Consider the following 17,004-nt stretch of genomic DNA (forward strand, 5'->3'; position numbering starts at 1 on the left):
ATAAATAATAATAATAATAAAAAAGACTGATATTGCTTTAAAAAAAAACACTACTGGTGGCAATGTAGAATGGTACAAAAAATTTGGAATACAAATTAGCAGTTTGTAAAAAATTAAACATACATCTACTTATGATCCAGCCAGTCTGTTCCTATGTATTTACTCAGGAGAAATGAAAGCATAGGTCAACACAAAGAGTTGTACACAAGTGTTCATAGCCATTTTACTTGTAATATCCCTAAACTGGAATCAATCTAAATGTTCATAAACAAATATGGTTAGACAAATTGTGGTGTATCCATATCATGGAATATTACTCAACAACAAAAGGGAGCAAACTATTAATGACCACAATGTAATAGATAAACCACAAAATGATTATACTGAAAGAAAGCAGAAAACATATTGTATGGTTCCATTTATGTAAAATTCTAGAAAAAGTAAACTAACCTATACTGATAGCAGTCAGATCAGTGGTTGCCTAGCAATGGGGAATAGAAGGAGGAATGGATTACTAAGGAGCATGAGGAAATTTTGGGGGTGATGGACATGTACATTTGTTTGATTTTGGCTATTATTTCGTGGGTATATACATATGTCAAATTGTACACTTCAATGTATGCATTTTATTATATACCAATCACATCAATAAAGCTCTTTAAAAAGACAATTTTAGAGAATGAAAAAAAAATTCAATGAGAAAAAGGCACACAACCTAATAGAAAAAGTGACAAAAATTGGAATTTCACAGAAATGGGAATCCAGAAGCCAATAAATATATGAAAAATTATTCAACCTCATTAATAAGAAGAGAACAGCAAACAAAATATAATACATACACATTCATTAGGCAAAAATTAAAGTTTGACTGTACCAGTTATTGGCAAGTATATTAGTTTGCTAGGGTTGTCATATCAAAATACCACAGACCGGGTGGCTTAGACAACAGAAGTTTGTTTTCTCATAGTTTTGGAAACTGGAAAGTCTAAGATCAAGGTGCCAGCAGATAGATCTCATTCTGAGGCCTCTTCTCTTGGTTTACAGGTGACTGCCATCTTGCTGTATGCTGACATGACCTCCTTTGTGCATGCAGGAAGAGAGAGAAAGAGACAAGCTCTCTGGTGCCTCTTCTTATAATGACACTAATCCCATTAGACTAGGGCCCACCTTCACAAACTCATCTAACCCTAATTATCTTTCAAAGTCCCCATCTCCAAATACCATCACTTTGGAAGTTAGGGTTTCAACATATGAATTTGGGGGGACACAAACATTTAGCCCATAACTGCAATGATGTGGAGCAGCAGGATCTTTCAAACAGTGTTGGGGGTGTAAATTGTTTTAACTGTTAAAGTTCACCCTACACATACTCTATGTGCTGGTTATTAACCTATTGTCTTTCGGCTCCAAACCCACTATTCTATACGCAGCATTTTTTTTTTTTTTTTTTTTTTTTTTTGCGGTATGCGGGCCTCTCACTGCTGTGGCCTCTCCTGTTGTGGAGCACAGGCTCCGGACGCACAGGCTCAGCGGCCATGGCTCATGGGCCCAGCCGCTCCGCGGCATGTGGGATCTTCCCAGACCGGGACACGAACCCGCGTCCCCTGCATCGGCAGGCAGACTCTCAACCACTGCACCACCAGGGAAGCCCTATAAGCAGCTTTTTGGTGCAGGGTTTGAGATTCTGCAAATCACATTTTCCTTTGTTAGTTGGCTCTCTTTTAGATATTGCAAATACGGGGTATTGGAGAGCATCTAGAAGGTAAGGATAGGAGAAAATATGCTACTTCTTGTTTTTCTCATTATTCCTGTCAGTGTCAACCTGGCAACTCTTCATCCTGGCAGTAGCAGTTGGTAAAGGAACTGACAAGTGAGAAACACACTCCCAGAACAAGCTTCTCTCATGACCCCCCTTTGAGGTACAAGCACTAGCTGGCTGGCACCTGTTTCAGAGACTAGAGTTTCAGCAGCACCAGCACCAGTCATATTGCCCCCTTCTCAGCGATCTGGGTCCCAGATCTTTGGAGTCCCTTCCTTGGAGCTTCTGAGATGACATACCAGGTGAGCAGTACCCTCTCCTTCAAGGTGTGGGTTCTAGGTCTGTGGAACACTTCCCCTAACTTTCTAGTTTGTAATAACCCAAATTTCTTCCCTCTGTTCCCTCTACTCTAGCCCTAGAGGTGGAACAGTCACTTCTTGTAGTTACTAGCTCTGTGTAATCTCAGTGTTCCTTTTTTTCTTTTCATTTCTCTCATATACCCAGTTCTACTAATTCCCTATATTGATTTACCTCTGTTAAGACAATTGGTTTGATTTCTGTTTTTCTGGCCAGTGGCTTACTGCTATGGTTCTTGGTATGGAAGTAGTATCAAGAAACCAACCCACAAAGATGGAATCCTGGGATTGACTTCATTGTGTCCCTGGCCTTGAACACAGTATTAATCTCTTTGCCAATGGGAGAGGGATTCTATTATTTCACGGTATGAGAAACATTACAAATAATCAAATTATCACCTGTTATTGATTGTGATAAAGTATTTACTAAGGCAAATGCCTTAGGTGACAAAGTAGCCACTGAATTTAACCATTAATGACAGTGAAGATGGCTAAAATGATGACTACTTCTGAGTGTCCTAGATCATTTCCAGAAAGAAAGGTTAGATTCTTACACTACAAGCTCAATTTATTATTATAGAAACAAGGTTTTATGGTATTCCTAAAAGTATCTCTTACTTATTGTAACCACAGATTTGACCTCACTGAAAATTAGATACAAAATTTAAGTTTGCCAGTAATTAAGGTAGTGTGGTACTACCATAGGATTGACAAATAGATCAATGGAACAGAATAGAGCACCCAGAAATAGGCCTACACTTGTATGAATATTTGATTTTAAATAAAGATGCTAAGTAATACAATAGGGGGAAAGAAAAGCCTTTCAAGAATACTGAAGTAACTAGATATTCAAATGGAAAATAACTTTGTTGTTTCCTTGATCAAAAGTCACCATACACAAAAATTAATTTGAGATCGATCATCAATATAAATGCTAAAACCATAAAGTTTTGAGAAGGCATCATAGAAGAATATTTTTTGTGACTTAGGGATAAGCAAATGTATCTTAGAACACAAAAAACAATAACCATAAATGAAAAAACTTTGTTAAAATTTTCTACTCATTAAGTCACCATTGAAAAAATGAATAGGCAAGTTCTGGTTCATGATGATAACACAGGAGGATCCTGAAATCACCTCCTCCCATGGACAACACTGAATTTACAGCTATGTACAAAATAATTTCCTCTGAAAGAAGCCCTAAAACTAGCTGAGCAACTCCTACACATCAGGTGAACAAGAGAAAAACCCACATTGAAACAGGTAGGAGAGACTGAGTCACAGTCTTGCCACAAACCCCAGGCCCAGGACAGTAACCCACAATCGGGAGGGAGAGAATTCAAAACCCCACACTTCTCCCTGAGAGTAAACAGCTTGAACCCCACATCTGTCACCCCAACTTTTAAGACCTGCAATATAGAACTGAGCCACCAAAACATATGGCTTCAAAAGCCAGTGGGGCTTGTGTCCATTTGACCCACAAGGCTATAGCAAACTGAGAAACAGTTCTTAAAGGCTCTCATGTGAGGACTCATGGATCCCAAGGCCCAGTGTAAAGAAGCCAACTGAAAAGTGCCCAGACTTTCTGTGAGAGAGGTTTAATTGCTTATCTTAAAGCATCGGCCTGGGAGTTCCCTGGTGGTCTAGTGGTTAGCATTTGGTGCTTTCACTGCTGTGGCCTGGGCTGGGGAACTGATATACCAAAAGCCACGTGGCACAGCCAAAATAATATAAAGTAAACTTTGATTATTTAAAAATAAAATAAAATAAACATGGATTATTTAAAAAGAAAGAAAAAAAAAGCATTGGCCTGAGGGGCAGGTATCTAATTTAACAGACATCTAGGGTATGGCCTACTGAAACACTCCAAAGACAGAGGCTGATGGGCTCCATGTTTGTGCTCTCCCTCTGCCTCACTCCAGTTGCTAGTATCTCCCAGAAAACACCTTCTACACTCATCTTGCACCCTGTTTTTTGTGGCTGCCATCCATGGGTTGCCTCTTGATTGACTGGCTCTGGTGGCCAGTGGGGCTTGCACTCACTGGACCTGTAGGACTGTAATAGATGAAAGAGGAGGTCTTAGCTGGCTGCACCTCCAGGGCATAGCAGGCACAGTCTTTCTGTAAAAGAGGACTATTAGCTTATCTTCATAGCTATGGCCTGAGAGGTAGGTTTCTAATTAAAACTATATCTAAGGGCTGACTATAATTCTCTTCGGAGACCTCATAGGGGCATAGGGGAAGTGTTATCTTTGTAGTCTCCCTCTGCCTTGCTCCAGGTTGCTGGTGTCTCCCAAAAAGCAGCTTGTACACACGTCTGGTGCTTTTCTGTGGTTGCTGACTGGGGAATGCCCCTGGATTACCTGGCTCTGGTGGCCAGCAGGGTTCATGTTTTCAGGTCTTATAGGATTGTTGAAAAGTGATAAATAGTTCTTAACTGGCAACTGCATCCAGAGAACAGCACAGAGATGGTAGACTGAAATGCACCCCAAGTCTTTCTGTGAAAGACACTTGTTAGCTTACTTTTATAGATGTGGCCTGGGGGGCAGGCTTCTAATTAAACACACATCTAGGTGCTGACTATAATTCTCTCCAGAGACTGGGGAGGCTGGCAGGTGCACCATCATTGCACTCTCCCTTTGCCCCACTCCAAGTTGTCAGTATCTCAGAGAAGGTAGCTGTTATACACATCTGGTGCCCCAGTTTTTGTGTTGGCCACCCAGAGAACACATCCCTCAATAATCTGCCTCTGGTGACCAATGGGGCTTGTTCTTACAGCTTCAAAGGGTTGGTAGCAAACAAAGAAACATTTCTCAAATGGCTATCAGCCTAAGGCTCAGCACTGAGGCAGCAGACAGAAATGCCAACTCACTGAAAGAGGTATATTTGTATAGTTTAAAAGCTGTTCCCTTAGTGTCTGGTTTCCAATCAACTTGCATCTGCGTGCTAAGATACTCTCCCCACTTTGAGAGACTGACAGGTCTTAGCACACCCTAAAATGCTGGGAGCCACTAAGAATAATGTAGGCGGCTTGGACAATCACAAAGTCTTGAGAGACAACCAAGAGCTCAGGCAGTGTTGAATGATAAGGTTCATCTCCTACACAAAATGACTCCTTCAAGACTAGAAGAAGTAGTTGTTTTATTTACTGCATAGAAACCAATGCAGAGAATCAAGGAAAATGAAGAAACAGAAATATATTCTAAATGAAAGAATGAAATAACATCAATAAAAAAGGTCTTAATAAAATAGTGATAAGTAATTTACCTGATAAAGAGTTTAAAATAACGGTTGCAGTGATGCTCACTGAACTCAGAAGACGAATGAATGAACAAAGTGAGAATTTCAACAAAGAGATAGAAAATATAAGAAAGTATTAAATAGAAGTCACAGAGCTGAAGAATACATTAACTGAACTGATACATACAATAGAGGAGTTCAACAGCAGAATAGATGAAGTGGAACAAAGAATGAGTGAACTCAAAGACAGGGCAGTGGAACTCACCAAAAACAGAGCAGGAAAAAGCAAAGTGAAGATAGCTTAAGGGACTTATGGAACATCTTGTGGACCAACATTTGCATTATAGGAGTCCCAGAATGAAAAGAGAGTGAGAAAGGGGCAGAAAAATTGTTTGAAGAAACAATGACTAAAAAAACTTTCTTGGGCTTCCCTGGTGGTGCAGTCGTTGAGAATCTGCCTGCTAATGCAGGGGACACGGGTTCGAGCCCTGGTCTGGGAGGATCCCACATGTCGCGGAGCAACTGGGCCCATGAGCCACAACTACTGAGCCTGCGTGTCTGGAGCCTGTGCTCCACAACAAGAGAGGCCGTGATAATGAGAGGCCCGTGCACCGCGATGAAGAGTGGTGCTGGCTCGCTACAACTAGAGAAAGCCCTCACACAGAAACAAAGACCCAAAACAGCCAAAAATAAATAAGTAAATAAATAAAATTTAAAAAAACAAAAACAAAAGACTTTCTTAACCTGGGGAAGGAAACAGACACCCAGATCCAGGAAGCTCAGAGAGTTCCAAATAAGATAAACTCCAAAAGACCTACACCAAGACACATTGTAATTAAATATCAAAAGTTAAAGACAATGAGAAAGTCTTAAAAGCATCTTGTTGTACAAAGGGAAACACATGAGACTATCAGCAGATTTTTCAGTAATAACTTTGTGGACAGAAGGAAGTGGTATGATATATTCAAAGTGCTCAAAGTAAAAAACTGTCCTTCAGAGTTGAAAGAGAGATAAAGTGTTTTCCAGACAAGCACAAGCTAAAGGAGTTCAACAACACTAAACCCACCTTACAAGAAGTATTAAAGGCAATTCTTAAGTAGAAATGAAAGGGTGCTGTTAGTAACAGGAAATATGAAAGTATAAACCCAAGTGGTAAAGGTAAATATATAGTAAAATTCAGAATAATCTAACATGTGGACATGGTGAGTTAATCACTTATAAAGCTAGTATGAAAGTTAAAGACAAAATAGTAAAAATACCTACAATAATTTGTTCATAGATACACAAGATAAAAGGATGTAAATTGTGACATCAAAATGTAAAACATGGGAGGGGGAATAAAAATGTAGAGCTTTAGACTATGATCAAATTTAAGTTGTTATCAACTTAAAATAGACTATTATAAATATAAGTAATATGTTTTCTATGTAAGCCATACGGTAACCATAAAGGAAAAACTTATAGGAGATACAGATAAGATAAAAGAAATGAATCAAAGCAAACCACTAAAAAAGTCATTAAACCAGAAAGGAAGAGATCAGAGAAGAAAAAAGGAGCACAGAAGAACTACAAAACAGCCAGAAACAATTAACAAAATGGCAATAAGTACATACCTATCAATAACTAATTTAAATGTAGATGGATTAAATTCTCTAATTAAAAGACATAGAGTGGCTAAAAGAAAACAACCCTTCTGTATGCTGTCTACAAGAGATTCACTTCAGATGTAAAATTACAGACAGACTGAAATTGAAGGGATGGAAAAAATATTTTATGAAAATGGAAATCAAAAGAAAACTGGGGTAGCTATAGTTATCAGACAAAATAGACTTTAAAACAAAAACTATAATATAGACAAAGAAGGTCATTATATAATGATAAAGGGGTCAATCCAACATGATATAACACATATGCACCCAACATAGGAGCACCTGCATATATAAAGCAAATATTGATAGAGCTAAAATGAGAAATAGACAGCAATACAATAATAGTAGGGGACTTTAATTCCCTACTTTCATCAATAGATCAACCAGACAGAAAATCAATAAGGAAACATTGGCCTTAAACAACACATTATACTGAATGACTTAACAGATATATCCAGAACATTCCATCCAAAAGCAACAGAATATATATTCCTCTCAAGTGCACATGAAATACTCTCTAGGATAGATTATATGTTAGGCCACAAAACAAGTCCTAATAAATTTAAGAAGATTGAAATCATATTAAACATCTTTTCTGACCATGTGGTATGAAGCTAGAAAGCAATTATAAGAAGAAAACTGGAAAATTCACAAATATTTAGATATTAAACATCTGCTGAACAATGGGTCAAAGAAGAAATCAAAAAATATTTTGAGACAAATGAAAATGGAAACCCAACACACCAAAATTTTTGGGATGCAGCAAAAGCAGTTCTAAGAGGGAAGCTCATAATGATAAATGGCCTACTTCAAGAAATAAGAAATATTAACAAAAAATCTAATTTTACACCTTGAAGAATTAGAAAAAGAAGAATAAACAAAGCCCAAAGTCAGTAGAAGGAAGGAAATACCAAAGATCAGAGCAGAAATAAATAATTAGAGACTGAAAAAACAATGGAAAAGATCAGTGAAACTAAGAGCTTTTTTTAAAATATAAATAATATTTACAAACATTTAGCTAGACTCACTGACAAAAAAAAAGAGAGGACTCAAATAAATAAAAACAGACATGAAAGAGAAGACATTACAATTGATACTACAGACATAAAAATGATCATAAGAGACTACTATGAAAAATTATATGCCAACAAATTGGACAACTTAGAAGAAATGGATGAATTCCTAGAAACATGCAACCTACAAGGCTGAATCACTGAGAAGTAGAAAATCTGAACAGACAAATTACTAATGAGGAGACTGAATCAGTAATCAAAAACCTCCAGAAAAACTTAGGTCCATGACCAGAATGGCTTCCCTAGTGAATTATACCAATATTTAAAGAAGAATTAATGTCAATACTTCTCAAATTCTTCCAAAAATATAGAAGAGGGAACATTTCCAAACTAATTTTACAATGCCAGCATTACCCTGATACCAAAGCCAGACAAAGATGCCACCAGAAAAGGATATTACAGGCCAATATTCCTGACGAATACAGATGCAAAAATTCTCAACAAAATTTGGGAAGATAAATTCAACAATACATTAAAAGGATTATACATCATGATCAAGTGGAATTTATTCCAGGGATGCACAGATAGTTCAACATGCACAAATCAATCAATGTGATATAGCACATTAACAAAATGAAAGATAAATATAATATGATCATCTCAATAGATGCAGAAAAGCACTTGACAAGATTCAACATCCATTTATGATAAAAACTCTCAACAAAGTGTGTAGAGAGGAAAATACCTCAACATAATAAAGGCCATATATGACAACCCTATACCTAACAACATACTCAATGGTGAAAAGCTGGAAGTTTTCCTCTAAGATAAGGACCAAGACGATAATGTCCACAGTCACCACTTTTATTCAAGTTCTAGACAGAACAATTAGGCAAGAAAAAGAAATAAAAGGCATCCAAATTAAAAAGGAAGAAGTAAAACTGTCACTACTTACAGATGACATGATATTATATGTAAAAAACCCTAAAGACTCCACCAAAAAACAAATCATTAAAGGTGCTGGATACAAGATCAATATATAAAAATCTGTTGCATTTCTATGCACTAATAAGGAACTGCCAGAAAGAGAAATTAAGAAAACAATTCCATTTACAGTTGCACAAAAAAGAATAAAATACATAGGAATAAATTTAACTCAGGAGGTGAAAGACCCATACAATTTAAACTATACAATATTGAAGAAAGAAATTGAAGACATAAATAAATGGAAAAATTCTACATGTTCATGGATTGGAGGAATTAATATTGTTAAAATGTCCATACTACCCAAGCTATATACAGATTTAATGCAATCTCTATCAAAATTCCAATGGCATTTTTCATAGTAATAGAATAAACAATCCTAAAGTTTGTATGGAACCACAAAAGACCCTGAATAGTCAAAATGGTCTTGAGAAAGAGGAACAAAGCTGGAATCAAACTACATTACAAAGCTGTGGTAATCAATACAGTATAGCATAGGCATTAAAAACAGACCAATTGATTAGTGGCACAGAATAGAAAATCCAGAAGTAAAACCCATGCATATGTAGTTGATGAATTTATTACAAAGAAGCCAAGAATATACAATGAGGAAAGGACAGTTTCTTCAGTAAATCGTGTTGGGAAAAATGAATAGCCACCTGCAAAAGAATGAAACTGAACCTCTATCTCACACCATATACAAAAATCAACTCAAAATGATATTATAGACTTGAATGTAAGATCTGATACCCTGAAACTCCTAAAAGAAAACATAGGTGGTAAGCTCCTTGGAATTGGTCTTGGCAAAAGTTTTTGGATTTGATACCAAAAGCAAAGGCAACAAAAGTAAAAATAAACAAGAGGAACTGCATCAAACTAAAAATCTTATGCACAACAAAGAAAACTATCAACAAAATGAAAAGAAAACCTAGTGATTGGGAGAAAATAGTTACAAACCATACATCTAATAAGAGGTTAATATCCAAAATATATAAGGAACTCCAACAACTCAAGAGCAAGAAAACAAAAAATCTGATTTAAAAATGTGCAGAGGATCTGAATAAACATTCTTCCGAAGGAAACATACATATGGCCAACAGACACATGAAAACAGGTACAACATCACAGGAATGCAAATCAAAACCACAATTAGATGTCACCTCACAGCTGTTAAATGACTATTATCAAAAGGACAAGAGATAAGAAGTGTTATCTTGTAATGAGGATTTGGAGAAAAGGGAACCATGAATTGTTGGTGGAAATGTAAACTGGGGCAGCTACTATGGAAAACAGTATGCAGGTTCCTCAAAACATTAAAAATAGAACTACCATATGATCCAGCAATTCCACTTCTGAGTATTTATCCAAAGGAAGCAAAAACACTAATTTGAAAAACTATATGCACCTCCATGTTCACTGCAGCATTGTTTATAATAGCAGAGACATGGAAGCAACCTAAGTATCCATCAATGGATAAATAGATAAAGAAGATGTGGTAAGTATATATACAATGGAATATTTTTCAGCTATAAAAGAGAAGGAAATCCTGCCATTTGTGACAACACTGATGGACCTAAAGGGCATTATGCTTAGTGAAGTAAGTCAGACAGTGAAAGACAAATATCATATGATCTCATTTATATGTGGAATCAAAACCAAAACCAGGGCTTCCCTGGTGGCACAGTGGTTGAGAGTCTGCCTGCCGATGCAGGGGACACGGGTTCGTGCCCCGGTCCGGGAAGATCCCACATGCTGTGGAGCGGCTGGGCCGGAGCCATGGCTGCTGAGCCTGCACGTCCGGAGCCTGTGCTCCGCAATGGGAGAGGCCACAACATTGAGAGGCCCGCGTACTGCAACAAAACAAAACAAAACAAAACAAAAAAACCCCAAACCAATACCCCCATGACCTCATAGATACAGAGAACAGATTGATCATTGCCAGGAGTGGGGAATGGGTGAAATGGAAAAAGGTGGTTACAGGTACAAATTTGCAGTTAAAAAATAAATGTCATGAGAATATAGTGTACAACATGGTAACTATAGTGAATAATATTGCAATTTGAAAGTTGCTAAAGTAGTAGATCTTAAAATTCTCATCACACAAAAAAATTTGTAATTATGTGTGGTGATGGATCTTAACTAGACTTAATGTGGTGATCATTTTATAAAATATACAAATATTGAATCATTATCTTGTACAACTGAAACCAATAAAATGTTACATATCAATTATACCTCAATATTAAAAAAAGAATTTAGGTCAATTAAGATATTCAGAAAAAAAAAGATTCAGAAATAATTTTCAAAATTTCAAAACTAACTTTTGGTATAAATATCATTGTGAAACCAGCTAATAGCATTAAAAACTTTAAAAAATTAGTTATCTACTTTTGTGTATGGGGGTTATACTCAGTTTTTTCTTCAAAAATTAATGATTACTTATGAAGCTTAGCACCATAGTGGCCAAAAATTATAACATTCTAATACCACTATAGTTCATCAAATCTAAGATGCTATCATATGTAAGACTCATCCCAATTTCAAAGATGTTAAATGTTAAAAAAAACCTAGAAAACTGTGCCTTAGAAATGATGAAATATTGTGGTGGTGGTAGTAGTAGTAGAAACAGCAGAAGTGGTGACAGTTGTAGTAGTAACACATATATATATAGTGCTTATTATGTGCCAGGTGCTCTTCTAAGCCCTTTACATATATTAACTCATTTAATCCTCATAAGTAAAGTAAATACTATCATCATCAGCAGCAGCAGCAGCAACAACATCAAAGACTCAAAAACTTGCTCATTGTCATCAGCTAGTAAACGATAGAGCCAATAGTTTATTTAAAAATGCAAATTTGGGAGAGTGCACAAGATGGTGGAGTAGAAAGACCCTAAGCTCACCTCCTTTCATAGGCACACAAAAATTACAACTATTTACAGTGCAACTATTGATGATAATGACCTGAAAACTGGCAGAAAAGATTTTCCACAACCAAAGAAGGAACCACAATGGGAGGGGTAAGAAGAATGGAGATTCAGTATAGTCAAGACCTACATCCCTGAATCAGCAACCAAAAAATGGAAGATAATCACTATTGCAGAGGTTCTCCCCAAGGAGGGGGTGTGTCCCTACATTGGGGTCCCCAGCTGAGTGTTCTGCACCAGGAAGAAGAGTTCCCAGAACGGCTGGCTTTGAAGGCCAGCAAAGATTGTGACTCTGCTCTTAAAGGGCATGCACAAAATCTCACACATTCCTAGTCCTAGCACAGAGGCAGTAATTTAAAAGGAACTAGGGTCAGACCCATTTGCTGAACTTGAAGAGACTCCTGGAGGGGCAGGAAGCAACTGGGATTCCCTCTGGGAACATAGACTCTGGTGGCAGCCATTTTGGGGAGCTGGTTCTACCACAAGGACATTGGTGCTGGCAAGCGCTCTTCTGGAATTCTCCCTCTAGCCTATTCTGGGGGCTTACCAGCCACCAGTGGATGGCACCATCCACAGCCACCCCCTCCCAGCCAGCCATCATGGGACCCAGCCCCACCACCAGCAGGATGGCATCAGCCTTGGGACTCCCTGGACAGTACAGCCAAATATGTCAGGACCTGGCCCTGTCCACAAGCAGCCTCAGTGAGAAGAAGGACCTGGCAACCAACCAGGTGGGGGCCAGCCCCCACCTACCAGTATACTCACAGGCAGCCCCACCACAACAAAAGGGCCCACTCAGCCCACACAGTGGCAACCCTAGATCATACAGCTTGGGTGACAAGCGGGGAGTGTACTGCTGGTCCCCATAGGACATTTCCTACATAAGGCCACTTCTCCAAGATTGGGAAATGTAACAAATGTACTTAACACATACATATAAACACAGAGAATTAGGCAAAATGATGTGACTAAGGAATATGTTTCAAATGAAGGAACAGGCTAAAACCCAAGAAGAAAAACTAAGTGAAATGGAGGTAAGCAATCTACCCAATAAACATTCAAGGTAATGATCACAAAGATGCTCAGTGAACTCAGGAGAAGAATGGATGAACAAAGTGAGAAGTTTAATAAAGAGTTAGAAAATATAAACAAGAACCAAACAGAGCTGAAGAATATATTAACAGAAATAAAAAATATGCTAAAACATGAAAATTTTAATGTTTCATAGTCCTTTGTATATTTTGATTGGTAACTAGTATTGTGAAGGGTTGAATTGCAAGTGGACAAATATACATTATACATGCAATTCTTGGAAAGAAAACCTATGAGGGTGTATGCAGATATTGGAGCTAGATAATCAAAGAAAGTTGCGCTGTGCTGAAGAAAAGTGTAAATGTTTGTTTTTGTTCTGGAAGGAGGGAGTACCTCAGCTTCAGAAAAGTGAGTTAAATATACTCCTTGTTTCTTGAAACATGCTCAATCCAGTCTTGTTTATTGTATTTTACTTTTCCCCTGTATCTTCTTCCCCCATTCCCTTCCCTCATAATAGGCACCCAGAACATATATCAAGCAAGTATGATGCTTTACTTGTTTGATATATGTCCTTGGCTATCTTTGTATTCTTATAAAATGAACAATACTCTTTTTTGCTTGTGATTTGTGTGTAGTTGTTTGTAATTTTAATAAATGTTACGTAGTAACATTTGATAGGTCTCAGTTTCTTATTCAACACTATTTTTCATTCAAGACTATGTTTTAAGGTCTATCCATGTAATTGTATATAAATCTAAAGCAGCTTTATTTGTTTCAAAACCTGTTTATGCCAGATTGCATTATTATTGTAATTGTGGAATTAAACTAAATATTATGGACTGGTTAAATACCAGTGTAAAAATAGAGTCACTCTTTCCCTGAAAACTAAGTTTGGAACCGCTTTGGAAAGTTTTGATAAAGCAAGTCACAGAAGAAATTACTGAGCTAGGTATGAGCAAGATAACACTAAAAGGCTGGGGAAAAAATTATAAAAATCTAGACCTTTGGTTGTTTTGCCACTGTCTTTAAGTCCCCCCCCCCACCCCTGGCTATTTTAAAGAAACTGAAATGCGAACTAAGAGATGATGTCTTATGAATAAGACTATGCAAGAAAGGAGATGAGGAATTCCAATCAGTGGACTAATTTCAAAGCAAAGTCTGTGGTCCTATATTAAAAGATTGACTAATGAATGTACCTTCATCTATTTAAGTTAAAGTAGAATGTTTCACATATAGCACTTTCCTTTTTTAAATGACTCTTCACTTTAACTTATTTTGGAATTAAGTGAACACTTCCATTCCACTGTATCAATTAAGAGGCCCACTATTGTTTATGCTTAAGAAAGCTGAGCCTAGAAAAGGAGAGTGGGGAATAGAATATACAATATTTGGGAAGAAATTACAGTAACATGTAAAAATGCTTATGCTATAATATTACCTAGGAAAGTAGTATACAAAATAATATACACAGTATATTTATGTCTATTGTGGTAGATTGTTTACAAAGATGGCTGCAGTAATTCCTCCCATTCCTGTATGTAGGTCCCTTTACAGTGTAAGTTTGCTGTTCTCTTAAGAAGTGCAGTCTATTTCCCTATCATATTAATCTGGGCTGGCCTTGTGAATTGCTTTGACAAATAGAATGTAGCCAAACCTAGGCCTTGTGGCTTCTGCCTTCACCATCTTGGAATGCTTCCCTGAGATTGCCATGTGAAGAAGCCAGGTCTAGCCTGGAGGATATAGGACACATGGAGCAGAGACAAGTGCTCCAGCTGAGGCCCCTTATACTAACAAGCCAGTACTTGCACCAAACATTTGACATGTGAATGAAGCCATCTTACATTATCCTGTCCCAGGCAAGCCACCAGATGACAACAGCCTCATGAATAAACCCAGATGAAACCAGCAGAACAGCCCATCTACTCGTAACCCAAATTGTTGATCCACAGAACTTGTTGTTTGAAGGCATTAGGTTTAGGGATGGTGTTATAGTGCAATAGATAGCAGATAGAACTCTACAGAGCAGTCATGCACGATATAAAAAAAGGAAGTGAACAATACAATTGACAAAGAATTCTACAGGAATGTGTTTTTAAGTGGCAAAGAGGCCCTGGATATTGAAAGTAAAAATTGTTGCTCATATCATTATTCATTAAAAATTTACATATTTCTCAACATTTTCAAAGCTAAATTTGGAGGGAAATCCATTCTTTTAAATGTTAATATTATAATTTTATATTTATTAAAATCGAATGAAAGAATTTTAAAATATTAACTTACCATGGTTTTAGTGCAGTATCCTGAGGCAATTTCATAGTGAACCTGATTTTTCTCTTCCAATATTTTTGGGCCATATGATTCCACAATAATATACAGCCCAATATTTTCTGGATAGACTATTTGAGCCCAAACTGACAGGTTTTGTCCCTTGTCCAAAAGATAAGAAACACGAAAAATATCATTATGAAATGCCATGTAGGGGCATTTTTCTTTTGTTTTGAAAGCTATACTTTGTGCTTCCAGTTTTAAGGGATATTCCTGTGGATGTATTGTGCCATTTTCAAAAACATGTATGAGATACATTTTACCAGATGTATTCAAGGAAATTAATGATTTTGTTGTGCTATTTGTCCATAAATGCAGCTTTACTGCATCTTTAATATTAATCTTGAAATAAAACATTACATTATTTTCCATTTTTACCACAATATTTCCATAATAATCTGGAAAAAAGAGAGAAAAGTTTGTGTTATTCTATGTTGACATAAATTCATGCTCTTTTATTTAAGTGCACTATTAACCAAAATAATTTCTTTCATAGTGATTATTTATATACTTTGAGAAAATTCAGGCACAAACCCATAACATTACAAGATGGTTGAGAGCTTCTCTCCCACTTCGTAGCAGAGTGTTTTTTTTGTTTTTGTTTTTCTGCATACCTTTTTCCTCACATTCACTCTATCACATTTTTTTTTTTTTTTTGCGGTACACAAGCCTCTCACTGTTGTGGCCTCTCCCGCTGTGGAGCACAGGCTCCGGACGCGCAGGCTCAGCGGCCATGGCTCATGAGCCCAGCTGCTCTGTGGCATGTGGGATCTTCCTGGACTGGGGCACGAACCCGTGTCCCCTGCATCAGCAGGCGGAATCTCAACCACTGCACCACCAGGGAAGCCCCACTCTATCACTTTTATAATCACATTATTAACATAGAAGAAAGAGCTGGAATTAGTGCATTAAATAATAATGAGGATGAGAATGACAGGAATGGTATTATTAGGAAGCATTGTATTATGGACTGAATTATGTTCCCTTAAAATGCATATGTTGAAGCCCTAACTCTCATTGTTACTGTATTTGAAGGTAGCGTCTTTAAGGAGGTAATTAAGGTTAAATGAGGTCAGAAGGATGGGGCCCTAATCCAATATGACAGATGTCTTTATCAGGGGAGGAAGATACACCAGAGAGCTCTTTCTCTCTCTGCATGTACAAAGAGGAAAGGCTATGTGAGGACAAAGTGAGAAGGTGGCCACTGTATTCAAGCCAGCAAGAGAGTCTTCATCAGAAACCAACCTTGATGACACCTTGATCTTGGACTTCTAGACTCCAGAATTGTGAGAAAATAAATTTCTATTGCTTAAGCCACTTAATCTGTGGTGTTTTCCTATGGCAGCCATAGTAGGTTAATGCAATTGGGATGAAGAAATGGTGGTGGGAGGGAGACAGCACCTCTTCAGGTTCACTTTATACAAAATAATTAACTTTCTCCCCTTAATAGAGTATTATGCCTAAGTCGCAGAGGTTCATAGACAATAAGTCTCTTAACCTCTTTGGTTCTATAACCATATGTATAAAATGAACAGTTGGACCAGTTGGTTTCATAACTTCCTTTCCAGATACGACACTCTTTGTGTACAGCCCCTAGGAGTATACTTTCTTTAATTTTCAAAAACAGCACTTAGAAAGGACTGGCTGAAAGGAGGAAGGTGAATTCAAAGAGTTAGGGAGGTTCAGAGCTCTTTGTGAGTTTGCATCTTACATTTGGAATA

The 17,004-nt window shown here is 37.3% G+C and overlaps 1 protein-coding gene across 1 annotated transcript in view; it reads right to left on the minus strand.

The window, feature by feature from the left end:
• The window catches only part of CATSPERE (catsper channel auxiliary subunit epsilon), a 241,170-nt gene that overhangs the window by 75,385 nt on the left and 148,781 nt on the right, over positions 1-17,004 (minus strand). The window contains exon 11 of the mRNA XM_060142069.1: positions 15,239-15,681. Coding sequence (XP_059998052.1) covers positions 15,239-15,681 — 443 coding nt within the window. The remainder of the gene's footprint in view (positions 1-15,238; positions 15,682-17,004) is intronic.

Source organism: Lagenorhynchus albirostris, chromosome 2 (assembly GCF_949774975.1).
Source record: "Lagenorhynchus albirostris chromosome 2, mLagAlb1.1, whole genome shotgun sequence".
Classification (NCBI taxonomy): Eukaryota; Metazoa; Chordata; class Mammalia; order Artiodactyla; family Delphinidae; genus Lagenorhynchus; species Lagenorhynchus albirostris.